This window comes from Galleria mellonella, unplaced genomic scaffold (assembly GCF_026898425.1).
Source record: "Galleria mellonella isolate WM207_F2 unplaced genomic scaffold, CSIRO_AGI_GalMel_v1 utg38, whole genome shotgun sequence".
Taxonomy (NCBI): domain Eukaryota; kingdom Metazoa; phylum Arthropoda; class Insecta; order Lepidoptera; family Pyralidae; genus Galleria; species Galleria mellonella.
The window spans coordinates 2,129,040-2,149,940 of NW_026442090.1; the positions used below are offsets into that span (position 1 = coordinate 2,129,040).

Genomic DNA, 20,901 nt, shown 5'->3' on the forward strand with positions numbered 1-20,901 from the left:
TATATATATATATATATATATATATATATTTAGAATGTATATCATCACCGTCCACTGCTGAACATAAGCCTCCCCTTTGATTGTTACGACACCCACGGGATAGGGAGGGGTGGTCTATTCTGTACCGGGACCACACGACTCATAATATGTATATATATGTTTATATTTATAATTTATCTATACACTGTTATTAACTATGTAGCAACCAATAATATATCTTTATAATTTATAGTATTATTTTTGCACCATATATATGAATGAATGAATAAATGATACATTTTTGTTATAACCTAACATCTATAAGTGAATTTACAAAAGCATATAAATAAATAAATGACACATTCTTTTGTTTCGCTGTAATCAAGCCTCAACTAACAACTATACAAACTGACCGTGATTTATATATATCACTCTGATTGTATACTAGCCCTATTATTATATTAATATATCGAATAAATGTTTACAAGTCAATATTGCCTGTAAAGAAAGTAGTGATGTTCTATTCGAATACAGCAACGATGGGCAACACAGCTCAGATTTCTATTTTATCTGATAATTTCCCAGAGGTGTGTATTCTGTTCAACTTATACAAACTATTTCCGGTACTGAGACACAATTTCTATTTTAGACCGATTTTGTAACGGAGGAGATTCCTATTTCGACTTATTACCAAAATAGTATAAAGGAATCCTTATGGTGCAACTTCGTACGCCTGCTGTCTCAGGCTCGTATTCGCAACTATTTTTTTTATGGCACTCGATTTCTTTGCCAATTTCAAACAAATTTTAGACGATTGTTTCTAAAAAGATTAACTCCCATAGTGCTACTAATTTTAGATTAATACAAATATTGGAAAATTTTATTTCTATTATGTATGTAAAAGAAAAAACCTATTGGGAAAACTAGCGGGAACTCGCACATCAATTATTAATTACACTTGCGTGACAGCTATGTACAAAACAATAGAATATTTAACATTAATTCTCATGTATCACAATTTAATACGTGAGTAAAAGCCGATATGAATAATTATAATATTTAATCATTTTTTTAAATATAACGTGTAGTTTGTCTACGTATAAAGATCAAAACCTTTATTAATACTGGCTGATTTGATTCACAATTCCAAATTCAAATAAACGAGTGTGTTTGTCATAAAAAATAATTTGGTTGGCTTTAAAAAATATAAAAAGGTTGTTCATTATTTCCCGCCCTTTCGCCATTTGTTCTTTCTTTGATGTTAGGTACTTTTTGGAACTTGAAAAATTAAGTACGAAGGAAAAGTATTTTATATAAGTACACAAGGACTTAAGAATAAGATAATAATAAATAACAAAGAAATTTATAATTGCATTTCAGAGAAAGGCACGTGTTACAAACGGAGGGAAGATGACAAAAGAAGATGATGTAAGTAATAACTATTTATTTAGACGTAGATCATTTTATAATTCACGTTGTGATAAATTAATATCAAAAAAATTCATTTGAACATGTATTTATTACATTACAGTTATTTTCTGTCATAATATTTTCATAATTTTTCCAGTTTATATTTATAATTATAAAGAAGAAAAATTTCATAATTTGCTTGTTTATTTGTATTGAGTAAAATCAAAAACTATTCAACATATTTTCAAATTTCTTTCACCTATAGAAAGCTATATTATCAGTAAGTAACATAAGCTGTAATTATTTTCGAAATTTCTACCTACCTGTGCGAAGCCGGGCCGGAACACTAGTATTTAATATTTTACATTTTTCTATGCATTTCATATTCCTAGCTATATGTAACTGTTTAATAGCATCTCTAAAACTATACCAATATCTATATAATAAATACAAAAAAAAACGAAACTATAGACTATATTTGTATATAGGAGAAATAAAGGTATATTCCCCGTTTAAAAACCTCACCGTACCCCATCCCGTATGGTGGTCGATGGGTTTATTACTCGTAAAGCCTTATTGTTCACTTGTCCACACTCTTAGTGGTATGGTGACATTAAACTTTGAAAGTTAAAAACCATATATATAATCATAATAACCCATTATCGAATTCGGGTCCTCTTATTGAACTCGGGTCCCTTTTCATAAGATAAAAATATAGCCTACTATTTCATACTGGCGTAACCGCTTGGTAACTGTAGGGTATTATTATAAGCTTTCCTTCTTTTGTACTTACAATTACCTGAGGAAAAAAAGAAATGAAAGGGAATGGTAATCTGAATTAATATTGTAAAGAGAAAACATTCGATTTTCTGTATGTTAATTTGTTTGTTATGTAATAAATAAACTCAAAAACTGCTTAACCTCTCAAATGTGTAGCGTCCGCTCAGAGGACATTTAGATAATAATGTCATATATATTGTTTTGTCTAAACTAGCTTGGCGATAAGCTTAAATTATTGTAAACAAACCACCTCTTGTCCCTAACGCCAAGAATGTACGCAAAATAATGAAATAGGAGACCCACTTAAGTGTCAATTGAAGAGGGACTTTTTTGGTCCATGTTTATAAACAAGTGCTGTATAAAAAAAATGTATTGAAACATAAGCCATTTTATTTTTATTTTATCGAGTATATTATATTGTACAAAAAATATATAATTTTACATCTAACAAATTCTTAGTTTTTTAATAATTGAAAAACAGAAGGTAATTTATAGGTGATCCCATTTTATTTCTCATAGAACAGTTGCAATGCAATTCAAGTAAAGTATAGTGTAAGTAATTACATAAGAAATCTAGTTGGAATATAAATCTAATCTGAATTTTGTATAATTCCAATTAGATTTCGGAAAAATCAGGTTTTTTTAAATCTATACACTAAAAATACCTAGTCTGTGCAAAGTCCGCTAACGGGACGCCACAGATGTGAATTTTCCACCATTTTGACACAATTTTTTTGACGCATGACACCAAAAAAATTGTGTCAAAATGGTGGAACCATGAACTATGATCGTAACAAACACAACACTGAAAATTGCAGTACAAGTAGGTAGTAAATTCATTAGTAAATTTGCATCAGTTTAAACATCTGTTTCTGAAGTAGGTTATAAAACCTGTATCGCAAACAACCACCCCTCAATAAAACCTCATTAAAACACTATAATAATATAAAACATTAGTTTTACCAAATTTTTAGTGATGATGATGATATAATGAATTAAAATAGGCTGAAATAAAAAAAAAAACATGTGAAGCCGAAAAAGATCGTTAGTAGGTATATAATACTTTTTTTTTGATGGGTGAAAATGGTATGGTAATCCCGCCTGCGCTAACGGGATACGCGGGCGGAGCACCAGTGAAGGGTGATAGATGAGAATGAAAACAGGCCAGTTAGCCCACCATCATGAATTAACCATGATAGTTTCCAGGGAGAACCGCGAGGAGGTCGACCTGGTTGGGTATATTGCTAGCAATAGGATTCTCAGTCTCCATTACTAACAATCCCTTCCCCCCAGTATATAATACTTACACAGCTACCTTTCACCAAGATTGTGGAAAAATAAGATCATTCATTCAAATCAAGAAGGTCAGACATATAATTGTTTTTATTAATTTTTTTTCTTAGCCCTCTCTACGGACAATAACTCGCATCTTCACTATAGCCAAATGGTTCGGAATACCAACGTACGGGAACAAGATAGCTTTTGTATGGGCCATCGTGTTATTGATTATGTTGTTTGCAATTGAATTTGCAGCTATATGGAAAGTTATCAAATCATTGGCGGGATTAGTTGATAACAAAGATGAGCGTATGTATGCATTCTTATAATACTTACTGTAGACAAATTAATATCACGTCGAATCTTAGATTATGATTAGTAAATATGTAGGTTATACTAAATCTATGTTTTAAATAGACGACAATAGACGTCAAATTGACGTAGCGTTATACTATTTGACGTCCATTTGATGTCATTTCGATTTGATCCCAAGTCGAAAATCAATATAAATATATAGACATATTGTATTTTTCAGACAAATTAATAAACTTTTAAGAAGACAGTATTTAACTTTTGTATATATTTTAATCACATATTTCAAAAAAATGTACAGAGAGAAACTAGGAAATTTACATAAACAATTTTTTTCGGTGCCAATCAATCCTTTTTTCCCAATAAGGATGCAAAAATCACTCTATTGCATCAACAGATGTTATACTACAAAATATAAAAATCGTTAAAAACTTTTGCCATACAATTTATAAGAGGTAAAACTTTAACGTAGTTTTACACCTACTTAAAACTTCAGAGATAGTCTGACCGCTGCCACACCGCTGCAAAGAAAGTAACTGTAAAATTTTAAAATTCGAATTTCTGAATGTACATTCGGTAACTATTTCATTTCCATTTAAAGCGTAAAACTTTAGGAAGTTTATTACCTAAAATCAATAGTAACAAGACTTACCGAATCAATAAAATTAATGTCAAATCTAAAACGCAGTAAACCTATACATTTGTAGATTGACGCGTGTAGTCTTTTAGTATTATTATTATTTATTTAAAATCAAAATGGAGATATTACATTAATATAATTATTATATAGGACAAAGGTTTTATCCCGACCAGTTTGGAATAACAACTTAAACGGTTGTGATTTTGAGATAGGTCTTTTCCAAGAAAGGTGCAAATAGCTCTTTAGCACTGTCCACATAGTGCGCTAAAGTCTCTTCCTGGAACCCTAATATTCAACAGACTGTGCCTCTCCTTAAGAGGAGAGTTGTGAATTTTGAAAAATAATAATAATAAAGTACTACGTAACACACCACACACACCAATCGTGTAGCTATAAGAAGTGTTATAAGAAACAAGACAACGTGAACAGGCATGACCAGACTTTGTCTTATCCTTTGGTCATATCTGTATCACCTTCGAGTATTTACCATATGCATGTAGTAAACTGCCATAGATCACGCCATTTTATATCTGTCACAACTTAATAATTTATTAATGTCTCTGACTACCATAGCATTATAACTATGATCAATAATCTACTTATTTCTGCAGTACAGCTGTACTTGCATGGCTGTGTTTCGGTTTGAACAGTTAAATCGTTTTTACAGCCTATCTATTGTCCAGTGTTGAACATAGGTATCCCAAAGTACCCGTTCTACACCATTTGCAGCCAGTGACACCCTGAAGGGTGGAATATATGGATAATGGCAGTAAAAGAACAAGGTAAAGGAGGCATATCATCGTAGTCCTCAGGAATAGTAATGCATGTGCAGTATCATGGATATCATAGTATATTCTGTAATGTTCATGATACTGTTCATATCTATAAGCGACAGTAACTACTCCCCATCAGGTAGGTAGTCAACTTGTTTGCCATTCTAAGTATCATAAAAAAATTACACGCTCGTAAAAAACAAAAGAGAGACAATTTTTTTAAAATTTACAGGCGGTGTAACAGCCAGGTTATCTGGGGCCATATTTTACTGTAACGGATTGTTGTCATTAATATTATCTTGGAGACTAATATCCTCTTGGAAGTGGCTGTCGACGCGATGGGAGAAAATAGAGACAACGTCCACTTTACATATCGAGTGTGATCGTAACATTCGAAGGAGAATTATGTTCGTGACAAACCTTGTTGGTATTTGTGCTTGCAGTGAGTGATTCAATAATATCCTTATTAATATTATAAATTATTCTTCAATTACCTCTTTTAAGAGTAAGTTGAAATTACATTTTCTTTCCATTGAGTCATATTCTTAATTTTTCATTTTTCTAATTGAACTGTCAAATCTTAAAATCATTTAAATAAACTTATAATATAGGTAGTACCTATATTCATTTATTTTAACATTTGTTATATAAGTAGGGACGTATTCTATATAGTAAATATAGTCCAGTCATGTGGAAGAAACTACGATTAAAAGCTAAAAGATAAATCCTTATGATCTTTACTAATTTCATAAATCTAAAAGTTAGTTTCTTACCTCTTCACTGATCGATCCATTTTAAATTACTATTGAAATTAATACACACGAATTATTTGGAATAGAAAAGGATAAGTTACTTCTTCGTCCTTCATATCAGGTCAAAGTCAGTAATCATATTCTAGTCATACAAATGAAGTCGCGTATAAAAATTAGGGGCATATCTGTCTAGTTTTTCGATTTGAATTATTGTTACATGTATGTTAATACAAAAATTTGGTGGCAACCCCACAGATTCCAAAAATAAATTCCAGAACTTATCAATGTATAAACACAAAAAATACCGCCTAATTGTGAACCTCCTCTTTTTATAATTCAATAAATAATGTACTTGGGTTTTTTAATTCCACCTGTTTGAACTTGTGAATAACTAACAGGGTTGTCTAACCTTTTACCCTTTGAAAGTCGTGTGGAATGAAACGCACAAAATTTTGTTCTATATCGTTTTATGTTTTTACCTATAAGTTGTCACCGCTTATCAAAATATTTATATTACAACGCTTGGCTACTCCCCGAAGATGTTTCTATGCATCAGGCATAAAATATGTAATAATAATTATATATATATATATATATATATATTGGTACTGCACCGATATATATCTATACTTGTCCCTATTTTTGCATGTACTAACCTAATACAATAGTGTAACTATATAAATCTGTTTATATACAATCATATTTGCAGTTGAGCACATGTTAAGTATGATGTCGGCGACTGGTTTCGAGATACCTCCGGAAAAATATTTTGAGAAATACATTTTGAGTTCTCATGGATTTTTGATAGATTACGGTAAGTGCTTCACGTGATATTTTAATATTTTGTTATCCAATTTTCCAAATTAGTGTTAATTATGCTCACATTGTAGAGTTTTAGAGGCACGACACGAGTAAAAAGTAGATGTACCATAATTGCTTCTTTACACTCAAGGTTTGCTGGAAGAGAACTCTTCAAAGTTAAGCTCACCTGTTGTACATCATTATTCGAAATAAACTATAACAATGTGATTTTTGTGTATAATAAAGTATAAATAAAATAAAATAAATGTTTTTCGCCATGTTTACTATCTTTATTAATATTATAAATATAAAGTGTGTTTGTTTGCTCTTTACCTCTTAGCGATAGCTTACTCGACCACTGTAAACTATGGTATAATAATATATATAGACTGGAGTAGAATACGAGTATAGGCGACTTGTTTTTCCAGTCGGTAAACATATGTAATTATTTAAAAAAGTATACAATAATAATTGATTCCAAAAGCATGTTATAATTCTCAATTCATTCTCATTTTTAATATACTATTATGTCTATATTTTTTTTTATTCATTTTGCAATAAATAACGTTTACTCCTTTTTTGTGTTTCAATACGGAGTATAAATATCTACTAATTTCCTAGCAAAATTAGTGTAGACGTACGGTTATTAAAAAAATCTAAAAGTTAGCAAATTTGTATACAAATTTACGAAATGCAAAATAAAACACAAAAATAGTAAAAACGAATTAATAAAAAAATTAAACATAAAATAAAATTTTATCTTGTTCTTAAAACGGATACCATTTTTACTGGTAGGTACTTAAGTGAGAAAAATGCATTTACATTTTCAAAATGGAAACAACGGGATTGTGGCAACTTTTAATCCGGGATTACTTAACTAAAGATCCTAGAAATCCCTGACCTACGCGACTTAAGCTTCACTTTGCCACAAAGAAACGTTGTCAGCATCTTCGCTACTTCCTATAATGACTTGCAGAATGTCTACCCTTCAAATTTTACTAACAATACTAATAATAGGTACTAGCTGATCCGACAGATATTGTTTTGTCTGCGTTTCTTTTTTTTTATTGTTTTCTTAGAAACAAGGGAATATTTTGTCCGTGGAGAAGATATCTGGTGAGTGTGAACGAAAGGACTCTAGGATATTATTTTGGATATGAATTACTAGGATCTAAATAATTAAAAGGGGAAAAATTGTTTTTAGTAGGAAAATATATAATCAAAGTGAAATTACTATAGTCAAGGAAGAATGTACAGAACAAAACAACTAAACAAAATAATAACATCTGCGAAAAATATTTTAATGTATTACATACACCTAAAGGTTCTTGCGTTTCTTTCTGAGCACCTTCCTCTCGCTAATATTCAGGTTGTAAAATGAACTTACTGTCAAGGCTTCCTCTAGAGACTACAGCATGGGGTTCTTCAAAATGGGGCGTATTAAGTTTTCTTAAGGGAAGGCAACGCGTTCGTAATATCCCTGGTGTTACGCGCGATTTTTTAGGTGTTTTAATAGTAAATTAAAACATTATAGGTACTATAATATAAATAAATGGTACACAAATCTATTAGTAGAAAATAATAAAGTTGAAAAAGGGTTATTAATTTTTTTTAAATTGACCTACTAGTTCAAGTAGGTTATCGTATATAAAAATATTTTTTATATTTTTCAATTGATATTTATTTATTTTTATAATGCATAGTTTTTTTTTAAGTAATGACTGAAAATGTCACTTATCACCGAAGTTTGTGAAGATAAAAATCTAATATAATTACAGTTTATAAAGATATAAATTAATATTACAGGAAAATTAAAAGTGTGTTTCTAACTAGTATCATTTTTGAAAAATTACCTAAAAACATCCAAAAACAAACTTTGTCATGCGGTTAACTTTTTAACCACAATTATGGCCCAAAATAATAAATTACGAACCTTAATACTAATTGTATTTATTTCGTATGAAAAATGCCGTAAAGTTAAATTTATATCATATTAATATTTTTTTTATACAACTTAGAATGGCAAACAAGCTGACGGCCCACCTGATGGAAAGTGGTAACCGTCGCCTATAGACATGAGCAGTACCATGGATATAACAGAGTATACTGTTTCGCCCATGATACCTCCCATGCATTGCCATTCCTGAGGACTCGGGTGTTATTCCTCTGTACCCAGTAAATTCACGTATATATATTTAATTAGGGAACCCTCGTTGCGGGAATTCAACTCTTATAGATATTTTTTTTAAATTGACAAATCATACCTACACAACACTTCGTTAAGAATGCTGTAAATAAAACCGAAATTAAGTACACCATAAAATGCCTCCAGAATTAACCACGAAAGTCGTGAAGCTAGGCTAATTTCTTTCACAGATGACTACACTTTATGGCTAGCCATCCCAGTGTTTATGCTCAGTAAATCTGCGACCATTTTGTGGAACTTCCAAGATCTTATCATCATCTTGTTAAGCATGGGACTGACGTCGAGGTACCATCGCTTGAATGTATATGTTAAAAATCTAGTGAAACGCAGCAGGAATGAGAAAAAGGTCAGTCAGTTGGTAGTAAAGTGTTGTTTGAATAACGATTTCCTCCTTATATACTATATAGTGTTTCTTTTTCTTTTACACTAAATACGCAAAAAAAAATTAATAATGAAAATAGGTTTGTAGATGTTCTTATTGTTTATTTTCTCAAGAGACTACAGCATGGGGTTCTTCAAAAGGGGGTAAAGAGGTTTCTTCAGTGTCGGCAATGCGCGCGGAATACCTCTGGTATTGCAGGCGTTCATAGGCTACAGTAACCGCTTACCATCAGGTGGACCGTATGATTGTTTGCGAAATCAGTGGTATAAATACAATAATTAAAATTGACAATATTTATTAGGACTTTTGTGTTTTTTTAATTTTTTTATTAAACGACGTCCATAAAGAGTAAATTTTCTATTCTTCTGTATTTTTATCTTGATTTATAGAATTTTCTTCAATAATTCTGAACTAATTGTAATAAATATTTCTGCAATTGATAGTTTTTACTCCTGTATAGGAGATCTGTTATTTTTCTAATGATTGCTTTGAGGAGCAAAAACCTTTTTGCATAGCAAAATGTACTTGTACCTATTAATTTTATAAATGTCAAAGTAAGTTTATTTATTTAACGATATCATAAAATTTAGTTTTTACCTACACATAGAATGTGGAATGGAGAAGGATACGGGTTAATTTTAATCCCGGTTTATGAACATAGGTGAACAATTTTCTGATGTAATTATTACATATAAATTTTTATAATTAGTACTGTTACAGGGCTACGTATAGACCATTCATTTTATCTTCATGTAATAGTACATTACTGCAGCAGCCAGCAACTGAGGCATTGATGGACAAACGTACAAATGTGGGCCGAGGCGTAGCCAAGGCACACATACGTGAGTCCATCAATGCCTAGTTGTGGCCAAGGCTTGTACTTTTCTCAAACAATGCGCGAAAATCAAAAATACAATTTTACTTTTTAAGTTCAATGACGAATAATGAACAATAATAATTTTTCACGCGCCCTAATGTTCCTTTTTTTTTTGTTTTCAATAAACAGCTTTCTATTTGCAAACCAGTTCGAAATTTAAATAAAACCTTTTATTAGTTACATCCTTGGTAGCTATGTTTCGAAGTAAAATGTCATTCCATTTTTAAATTACAGGACAGATATAAGTTTACATAGTAATTTATCTGGCCGCAAAACACGACAGATATGGATTTTCATACAACTTTTGCCGACCGCTGCCCGCATGTATCTGGCCAGTACGGCAATTTTGATTTATCTCGATGAAGATTTTCAAAATAATGCTCACCTTTCCAAGCATGTTAGAGAAAAAAATAATAACGTACATACTGGTTGATCGATTTTAGTGATGCTTATTTATTTGTTTTGAACGCGTCAATATTTCAAGCCTGTTGCAGGAGTCATGGTTATGACGTAACTGATAAAATGCAAGTGTAAATATTTACACACAATACACATGTTTACACTTTTTATTCAAGGGTTATTTTAGTCTGGAACAACTCTACCGGAATGCACTCCAATGTCGTCACAAAAGTACATACTCACAATGTCTAGAATTAAGCAAAAAAATATTGTGATAAGAACCCGTTAATTAGGTAAAGATAATAGCAAAAATCTGACAAAAAAAATATAAAAGAATCCTTAATATTTTAAAAGTATACGAGTATTTGTTTGTTAGCTCTTAGCGCCTCAATCACTTAAACAATCACTATGAAATTTAGTATATAAGATGGGAAAGGACATAGACAATTTTTTATCTCGGTCAGAGATCATATCCTAATAATAATATAATAATGTCTCCTAATTGCAGTTCGTATCAGAAATAAACACACAAATGCAAGAATGGCGGAAGCTTCGAGAGGAATATGTACGTCAAGCAGCCCTAGTACGGATGGTCGATAAAGAGCTGGGACCACTCATGCTACTGTCCAATATCAATAATTTCTATTTCATTTGCCTGCAATTGTTCCTTGGAATCAAGTAAGAAAATGTACCATCTTTATCATATCACTATAGGCCTCCATTTTCTGACTGATGGCCACCTTCCATCAAGTAGACCGTCAGCTTGTTTGCCATTCTTAATATTATATTATTATTATTTAAGTTTAGGATATTTCGGCTTAAAACCGATTTTACAGGTGTACACAAACATAAGCCAAATACATAACTGTGTGCTTTTTTTTTTTTGTATAAACATAATTTGTTTGTGTAATCTGTTTGTTATATTAACCTGTATTAGAATGTTAACCTGTAGATGTACCAGGAATTTCTACTCCAATTTGCAGAATTGACAATTCGGCATGTATTTAGGATTACGGCTTTCTGTAATTGATGGTAAGTATTGGATGATAACTTTAGGGTATTTATCGACTGATGCAGTTGTTTCGATATCACACCTGTCGTAGAGAGTACAATCGGAACAATTGTCACTTTTTCTAAGTGCCACAGTCGTGTTATTTCGTATTGGAATTCGGTGTATTTAGATATTTTCTCTGCTATTGTATTTTGTACGTTGTGTGTATTAGGTACAGCCATATGTATCAAGTACGCAGTTTTGTTGGTTTTGTTTATTTTCTTTATTAACCAATATAACAACAGTTTCATGTCACACTGTACATGGCAAGTCAGTATTTACATTATAATGTTTAAATTATTAAAATAAATAATAACAATGATAATAACAATATTTGTAATATAAAATAAAAATGACATTATAAATTAATTACGGTACACATCAATAATGATGACTACAAGTTATAAAATTGGAATTGTCACACTTATTACAATTAAAAATAAATAAATTACAATATGTCAAAATTTAATATTGGCATTTAGGTATTCGGCCACGTTGTAAAACAGATGTCGCTCAAAATGTCTTTATTTTATTTTTAAATTTATTTCTTGGAAATTGTGTTATTGTTATGAGTAATTTATTATACATTTTTATTTTTAAATGAATGCCTTGTTTCATACTTTTTGTAAGTCGTATTCTTGGCAATTCCAATTTGTAATATAAAAATCTTATTATAACAATTGAATTCTAGTACAAATAAATATCCTCCAACACTTTTTCAGTAAAGGTGAAAAAGGTATAATCAACCGTACTTACTACTTTCTGTCACTTGGTTGGCTGCTGTTCAGAGCATGCAGCGTAGTGCTTGCAGCTGCTGATGTCCACCTCCATTCGAAGAAGGCACTAAGCTATTTAAATGTTCTTCCAAAGTCAGGATATAATGTAGAGGTAAGTATCATTTTTGAAAGAATGGAGAGATAGAGAGGTACAAGTTTTTTTTAATAGATCATAATGCAGTGGTAACTCGTCTGTGCTGTCGATATACGTTAACAAGATACCAGTAAGAGATGATAGATGAGAATGAAAGTAGCTTAAGCAAATGAAAATTGCTCCATCACGACGTATTCATCAAAAAATATTCACGATGTTTCCATGAGAAACCACGTGTAGATCGACATGATAGGATATATTGCTGGCTATTGGATTATCTATCCCCATTACCTACAATTTGCTCCACCACGAAGACCTTATAATAACCTATCCTAATCTGATAAATAATTACTATAATATAAATAGAACTTAATTCTAATTATAGTCACAGTCATGCAAATTTAAAATAATAATTTGAAAAGAACAACTGTTAAGTTTCTTGTGAGTTCTCAGTAGATAATGCCAGCATATAATTCGAGACCTAGCAGTACAATCATAAAAAAAATCAATTTAAGAGAGCTTGTAAACAAGTCTATGTGAATCAAGATTACCTCTGTTCTATTCTTTTATTCATGTATAGAAAAAATAGCAAAGATCTGAAATGCGTCTAAGCTTTTCCCTTATACAGATAACATCAGTCCACTGAGAGTTACATTTCAATTAGCTGTCCATGAGAAAGAACGAACCATAAGATATTGCTGTCTCGTTCTATCTCATTCACGCGATGACAGTAACCACCAATGCTGTTCACTAACTCTACGTTATTTAATTAAATTAATTGCAATTAAATTTGAATAATTTATTTATTTATTATAATTTCATTGATGGTAAAACGTGGTGAAAACAAACACAAGTTCGTGATTCGAAGAAGTAAATAAATGGTATCAATTTGAAGAACAAAATATTTAAAATGTGGGCAGAAATAAAAAATTGCATCTGGCAACGCTGATACTGAAACTTAGCTATTTTACTACTATTTTCTTAAAAACAAATATAATAACCTAGTGTAGTAGCTCTGAATTTCCAAGAAGCAATCTCTGTAAAACCAACTGCCCTAAAATCCTTAGCGTTAGGCAATTAGGTTCGCCTAAATTGAATAGATGTTTGTTTATTCCTGGAAGGTAGGAAGGTACATTATAATTTTACTGGGCTGCTTAATTGTTTGTTCTAAGTCTTAATGTGTAATAATGGAGGATTTACATAAAGTACAAGCAGTAAGTACACCAAATGTATGTTAATATTTAATAAGATTTAGCAAACACATTACCATTAGGTGAAGTAACACATTAGTGTCCTGTTTCATATTCTCTCTTTTTCCATGTACTTTCATAATATCTTTATATAGGACTGTATCATTTTTACTGCAGTACGCGTATATTATTTATTAGGGGCCATCCATAAATTCATCATGTCGGATCTTAACTGTCCACTGCTGAACATAAACCTTCCCCATAAGGGGAGTCTTGCCTGTAGTTGCCAGGCTTGGGAGGCGTGTTGGCAACCGCCTTTGGAAGCCGTTGGAAATGTTTTCATTTCCAAAGCCTAACTACCTAACTCTTAACCTCACAAAAGAGAGAGACACTATATCCCTCGACCATTAAGACCCTTTAGTCGTCTCTTACAACACCCATGGGAAAGAGGTGGCCTATTCTATGCCGGGATCACCCGGCAAATTACAAAAATTACGTCACACGAATTTCATGGTTTTTTTTATAAACCCCACTCCTTGTCTTAGCTGGTCATATTTATGAGGTCCACTCTCTTATGTGACGTCACATGTTTTGCAATTTTACATCTAGAAATGATTAATTCAATTCAATTCAAATTATTTATTGCATTCTACATTTTTTTTATAATTTAATTTAAATTTCAATTTAATTTATATTAAATTAAAATAAGTGCCGAAAATAGTTTTATTTACGTACAGGTAAAGTTGGAAGTATTTTAAGGTTGTCGTTAACAAGTAAAATTTCGTATTTTAATGCAATACTTGTATAAGTTAAAGTATATCTTAAAATGTATATTTTAGGATGTGACGTCACGTAACTTATGTCTCCTCCTACAGCTTGCCACATAATATCACTCTTCACTTACACGTTATGGAGAAGGAAAGGAGTCAAACTCCTTCCTAATTAACATAATTTATGGAATTAAAAATTTCTTAAAAATTGCTTAATGTATAGTGCAGTAACATAGCTTTTCTAATACTGAATAAAGGGGGGAAAGGGATTGTTAGCAATGGAGTTTGATAGCCCCATTGCTAGCAATATGCCTTATTAGGTCGACCTCCACGTGGTTCCCCCTGGAAACCATCGTGAACAATTCTTGTTGAATTCGTCACGATGGGCTAACTGACCTACTTCATCTTCATCTATCATTCTTCACTGGTGCCCCGCCGGTGTATACCGATAGCGCGGGTGGGGATACCATTCCATTACCATCCATTAAAAAAAATACTGAATAAACGTGCAAGAGCTATTTAAAAATTATTACTGATATTGGAGAACGGAGCGAAGTTTACATATTAATATATTATAATAAACATCAACTCTGGTCTTAAAATTTTATATATACCTATTCAATATTATGAGCAAAGATTCAGAGGATAAACAAAAACAAAAGTGCGTTCAATGGCCTCACTTAAAATTATATTGGGATAATAAACTAGGCACTAGACGGGTTATTCACTACTGAGCTAGTACAATGGGGTAGCCACACGAATTCTGTGATAAATAATGAATCTATTTTATAAAGTTGATTGTTCTAGACTTTAATAGCTATTAATAAAGCTATTAATCCATTATAGTAGTTAGTGTAAACTCTAAATATAGATTTACTTAGTCGAAATCATTAATGAATTCATTTTAAACAATGTTAATTCATTAATATGCACATTATAGACTTACTAACTTTAATACACCTAAACAGTTATTCGTGTTCACCTAAACATATTCGAGTTTCTACCGTGAAGCAGGTTTTTATGGGTGATAATGGAATGATAACCCCACCCGCGCTATCGATATACACCGGCTGGGCACCAGTGAAAGATGATAGGTGACGATGAAGCAAGCCAGTTAGCCCATCGTGACGAATTCAACAAGAATTGTTCACGATGGTTTCCAGGGGGAACCACGTGGAGGTCGACCTGATAGGGCATATTGCTAGCAATAGGGCTGTCAAACTCCATTACTAACAACCCCTTTCCCCCCACCCGTGAAGCAGTTATGTTTGCATGGCTGTGTTTCGGTTTGAAGGGTGGGATATGGCAGTGAATTTACAGGGTACAGAGGAATAACACCTGAGTCCTCAGGAATGGCAACGCATGGGGAGCATCTTTGGCAAAATAATATACTCTGTTATGTCCATGGTATTGCTTATGTATATAGGCGACGGTTACCACTTTCCATCAGATGGGCTGTCAGCTTGTTTGCCATTCTAAATTGCATAAAAAGAAACTTTAAAAGGCGGACTTAATATCATGTACCAATAAATCGTAAACAGGAATTATAGCAAATATAAATTTATGTCATTAAAATGCCATTACTATTACATTAACTTATACATAATTATATATTATTATTATATCAGCTGTAGTAGTAGTGGACAGTTAGTCCACTACTGAACATAGGCCTTCCCCATAAAAGGAGTTTTGCCAGTAACTGACATGCTTTGTAGACGGGTTGGCAACTGCAATTAAGCTTTGGTTGCTTTATGTTTTAAGAGGGACGCTGCTGCCCATCCCTTGGTAATCAAGTTTCCTTAGTCGCCTCTTACGACACCCACGGGAAAGGAAGGGGTGTCTCATTGCTGAGACCGCACGGCATATACATAATATATCTGTAGTTTTTACGAAATTATTCATTTGCAGATAAAGAGACTTAAAAATCAATTAGCCCACGATTTCGTTGCGCTGACTGGAATGGGTTTGTTTTCATTGGACAGACAAAAATTATTAGAGGTAAGTATTCCTACGAGTATAATATATAATTTATTTACCCTACAGAATTAACAGGAAAAAACATATATTGACTTACATTATCTGCATTAAAAATATATTCCTTGGAACCAGCGTTATATATTTTGACGAAAGTACTCATGTAGACAAAGCAAATGATGAATTTACAATACGAATAGAAGTTTGGCACTCAATTCTCGTAAACTAAGATCCCACTGACTGACTTCTGTAGATATAAGTCTTTTTAATGAAACTACTTAAATTAATGATAAACGTAAATGTAATACAGTGCATCCGGATTACTCACTCCGTTAGCCGCGATCTAGGGTTGTCAGGTACAATTAGTTACGTTAATTTTGGCATATTATTTTTGTGCATTTGCACTATGAACAATTAGGCTAGGTTTTATAAAATAAATTAAACATGCTACAATGTAGACAAAGCAAATGATGAATTTTCAAACCGAGTAGAAGTTTGGCACTCAATTCTCATAAACTAAGATCCCACTGACTGACATCTGTAGATATAAGTCTTTTTAATGAAACTATTTAAATTAATGATAAACGTAAATGTAATACAGTGCATCCGGATTACTTGCTCCGTTAGCCGCGATCTAGGGTTGTCAGGTACAATTAGTTACGCAAATAATTTTGGCATATTATTTTTGTGCATTTGCCTTATGAACAATTAGGCTAGGTTTTATAAAATAAATTAAACATGCTACAAACGTATTACATAGACCACATTGTTTATCCATTTTTCTTTATTCCATAGTGTAAATTGTAATCGTTTATTAATATACAAATACAATGCGACATTTTAACATAATATTGTTCTATTACTCACGTTATGTGATTATTATACCATATATACGAGTAAATATTTTATTTTTTTTTTTATTTGAGAGAAACAATAATAACTTTCATTTTATTAACTGTAATCTTCTAGTTAAAGTTTAGTTTGTTTTTTTTTTTTATTTTTTTCTTCGTCCTGTTTATTATATTCATATTATAACTTAATATTGTTAATTCTGCACATACAAATACATAATAATAGTTCTTGTGTGTTGGAAGGAACTAGTTTACAAGGCATAGGTTACCCTAGTAAACTAGGGTAACCTATGCCTTGTAAGTAATGTATATTATATATAAATTTAATTTTGTTAATTCTGCATGTACAAATACATAATTTTTGTTCTTGTGTGTTGGAATAAACTAGCTTACAAGGCACAGGTTACCCTAGTTTAATATTATATATAAATTTAATTTTGTTAATTCTGCATGTACAAATACATAATATTAGTTTTTGTGTGTTGGAAAGAACTGGCTTACAAGGCACAGGTTACCCTAATTTGTAAGCCAAGGCAAAAAATATGTATAAGTGCAACCCTGTATTTATTAATAGAGGTTTATTATTATTATTATTTATTAATTCATCGCAATATATTTCATTGTTAAATTACTATTTGTTAAGTCAAAGCAGTGGTGCAATAGTTAACATTCTTCGTAATATATCTCTTGTAAAGTCTCGGAAGGAAGCTCTTTCGTTCGTAAGAAGCTCATTGCCTTGCAACGGGAACGTACTATATTTTAAAACTCTATTTGACTATTATAATAGAAAAAAAATGCAGTTGTATGAGGATAACAGAAAATTTACCAGAGGGAGACTTTCTACAAAAGTCGATTGCTTGGGTACCTCTGTCCCATTCGTGTTTCAACCGTAAAGCAGTTGTGTTTGCATGGCTGTGTTTCGGTTTGAAGGGTGGAATATGGCGTGAATTTACTGGGTACGGAGGAATAACATCTGAGTCCTCAGGAATGGCAACGCATGGGGGGTATCATGGGTGAAACAGTATACTCTGTTATGTCCATGGTACTGGTCATTTCTATACTTTCCATCAGGTGGGCCGTCAGCTTGTTTGCTAATTGCCATTCTAACTTGTATAAAAAAAAAATTGAGAAATACGATAAAGTACTATATATTCGTAGTAATATGAATACGGTACATCACACATTACCACCATAACGTGTGAGCAATATTATATAATTCTTATTATGTAAAGTACATACTATAAGGTATTTATCTATGGGTCTATGTTTATAAACTTGTCGCTTGAAATAAGGAAAACAGTAAGTAAAAGCTAAAACTAACCACTGAGACACAGGCTCAGCCTAACTCGGTGGCTAGAAGATGTAACTAGGTGTAATTTGTTATTCCATAAAGACTATTATTATTATTATTAAAAACATCTTAATACAATTGCATACATTTTACTCTGTTAATAAATCACGACGATAAAATCGTGCTGTTCCGTGCAACTGTAAACAATAAACGCGCTCAAATATTACATTTTAACCGCTTTCAAAAACAAGAAGGTTTTCATATTCGATCTTTTTTTGTGCTACACAATTTTTTTGTGTGTATACGCCATTGCGTAAATACATTTATTTACAAATTGAGAATAGATTTTAATATTGATTTTTTTATTCAGAAAATTTATGCTTTATAAAGTGTATTATTCGTATTTAAGACTTCGGTCTATTGAATAACTAATATATTCCGAATAAAAGGCTTTGACAGCTATTCTATAATATTTTTACATTACATTACAATTAGTTTTTATATATATGTACCTACTAGCTATCATTACAATCAATCATTATCATTATATATATATATATATATATATATATATATATATATATATATATATATATATATATATATATATATATATACTTTGTACTTTATTGTCTCGTTTAATAATTATTAAAAAAATATTTTATAATAAATTTCCCTTATTCTTTGCAGGTCACGGCTAATATAATAAAGTACGAGTTAGTATTGATACAGTTTGATAAATAAAATTCTCAGTAACTTTTCTTACGACTGATTGTGAAATGTCAAGTGTCGAAAGCTACATTGCAACACGAACAAGTTGATTCACTAGAGGAGTACAATAAAATTTATAAGAATTTTATATAACATAGTTAAATATGAAATAGGTGCATAATTTTTAGTGGTAGTTTTATGTGGAACTTGTCCTGCGATTAACGTTTTAATTCGCTACAGAATTAACTTTTTAAATAAATCAAATGGAATTATTGAAAATTGTTTTGAATTCGGATACTTTTTTTTTTTATAATACGAGAATACGGCTCTTTTTTTATACAACTTAGAATGGCAAACAAGCTGACGGAAAGCCCACCTGATGGAAAGTGGTAACCGACGCCTATAGACATGAGCAGTACCATGGACATAACAGACTATACTGTTTCGCCCATGATATCCCCCATGCGTTGCCATTCCTGAGGACTCGGGTGTTATTCCTCTGTACCCTGTAAATTCACGCCATATCCCACCCTTCAAACTGAAACACAGTCATGCAAACACAACTGCTTCACGGTTGAATCACGAATGGGACAGAGGTAACTAAGCAATCGACTTTTGTACAAAGTCTCCCTCTGGTTATTGTTTAATTTTTTTATAACACTCGAGGCAAACGAACATACGACTCACCAGAAGGTAAGTGACTACCGCCGCCCATGATCACCCGCAACACCAAATGCTTTGCAGGTGTGGTGCCAGCCGTTTAAAAAGGAATGACAATGTGCTCTTTTATTGATAGTTCCGATTACTATTTGAAAAATTTACTAGAAGTTTCAAAATTACTACATTAGATATGAATTCTTTATATTATTTATACTAATATTAATAATTTAAAAATTTGTAAAAATGTTTGTTTGTTAGTCAAACACGAGTAGACGGCAGAATGGATTTGAACATACGGGTAGGTTATAACCTCATTTACACATAGGTTATACACATATATGCACATAGTCAAAATCGCTGGAAACAGCTAATATATTAATTAGACACACATTTTCATACTCAAGTCCGTGTTCAAAAACAAATAAAGCAATACATTTATATTTCTACTAAATTAATACCTATTTATGTAATTACCCAAAATGTGTAAGTAACAACCCTATTTAATAGGGTTGTATATTCAATTATAAAGTAATAATGCTCTATTAACGTTCTAATTTAACGCTTTTATACAGCTTTGCTGCTTTATAATTGCTATTTTAGAGTGTTTCCATCTACCTAAGTAGTATATGCAGTATGTTTGCCCATTGCGCGTCGAAAATTGTTATGATTAAAATTGAAACGGCTTTTTTAAACGTAAGACAATGAAAACGAGTCGTATTCAACATAGGGACAACCCTATCAAAATTGCTGCCGGGTGGGATATGATTGTAATATAGGTAGATGAGAGGGAACGACATTGCAAATTCCGTCCTCGTTTCGTTCCTCTACGTAGTACAGTGACGAAAACATATCTACCGACATACTTGTTTACTATTTGTCAAGACTTGGTCCTGTAGACGAATTCACATATCTATCGATAGAAACATCTCGGTCATTCACATGAA

General features: G+C 31.7%; 1 protein-coding gene across 3 annotated transcripts; it reads left to right on the forward strand.

Annotated features, from left to right (window-relative positions):
* Window positions 1-1,073: 1,073 nt before the first annotated feature.
* LOC113523047 (gustatory receptor for sugar taste 64a-like) lies at window positions 1,074-19,507 on the forward strand. 3 transcript variants are annotated; one of them, XM_052897793.1, is made up of 10 exons: window positions 1,074-1,270; window positions 1,339-1,407; window positions 3,573-3,756; window positions 5,405-5,614; window positions 6,634-6,738; window positions 9,102-9,277; window positions 11,098-11,267; window positions 12,363-12,528; window positions 16,379-16,468; window positions 19,277-19,507. In XM_052897793.1, the coding sequence occupies exons 2-10, from the start codon at window positions 1,390-1,392 to the stop codon at window positions 19,328-19,330; spliced, it is 1,173 nt and encodes a 390-aa protein (XP_052753753.1). In that variant the 5' UTR covers window positions 1,074-1,270; window positions 1,339-1,389; the 3' UTR covers window positions 19,331-19,507. The 3 variants fall into 3 exon arrangements, with proteins under 3 accessions (XP_052753753.1, XP_052753752.1, XP_052753755.1); XM_052897792.1 differs by having other exon boundaries at window positions 1,360-1,407; XM_052897795.1 differs by having other exon boundaries at window positions 1,119-1,193; window positions 1,360-1,407.
* The last annotated feature ends 1,394 nt before the right edge of the window (window positions 19,508-20,901 follow it).

What these genes read in the sequence shown, in the direction of transcription:
- LOC113523047 (XM_052897793.1), top strand. An exon ending in TGTTGGTATTTGTGCTTGCA is followed by an intron (nt 5,615 to 6,633) that starts GTGAGTGATTCA and finishes TCATATTTGCAG; the next exon opens with TTGAGCACATGTTAAGTATG. An exon ending in TGGATTTTTGATAGATTACG is followed by an intron (nt 6,739 to 9,101) that starts GTAAGTGCTTCA and finishes TTTCTTTCACAG; the next exon opens with ATGACTACACTTTATGGCTA.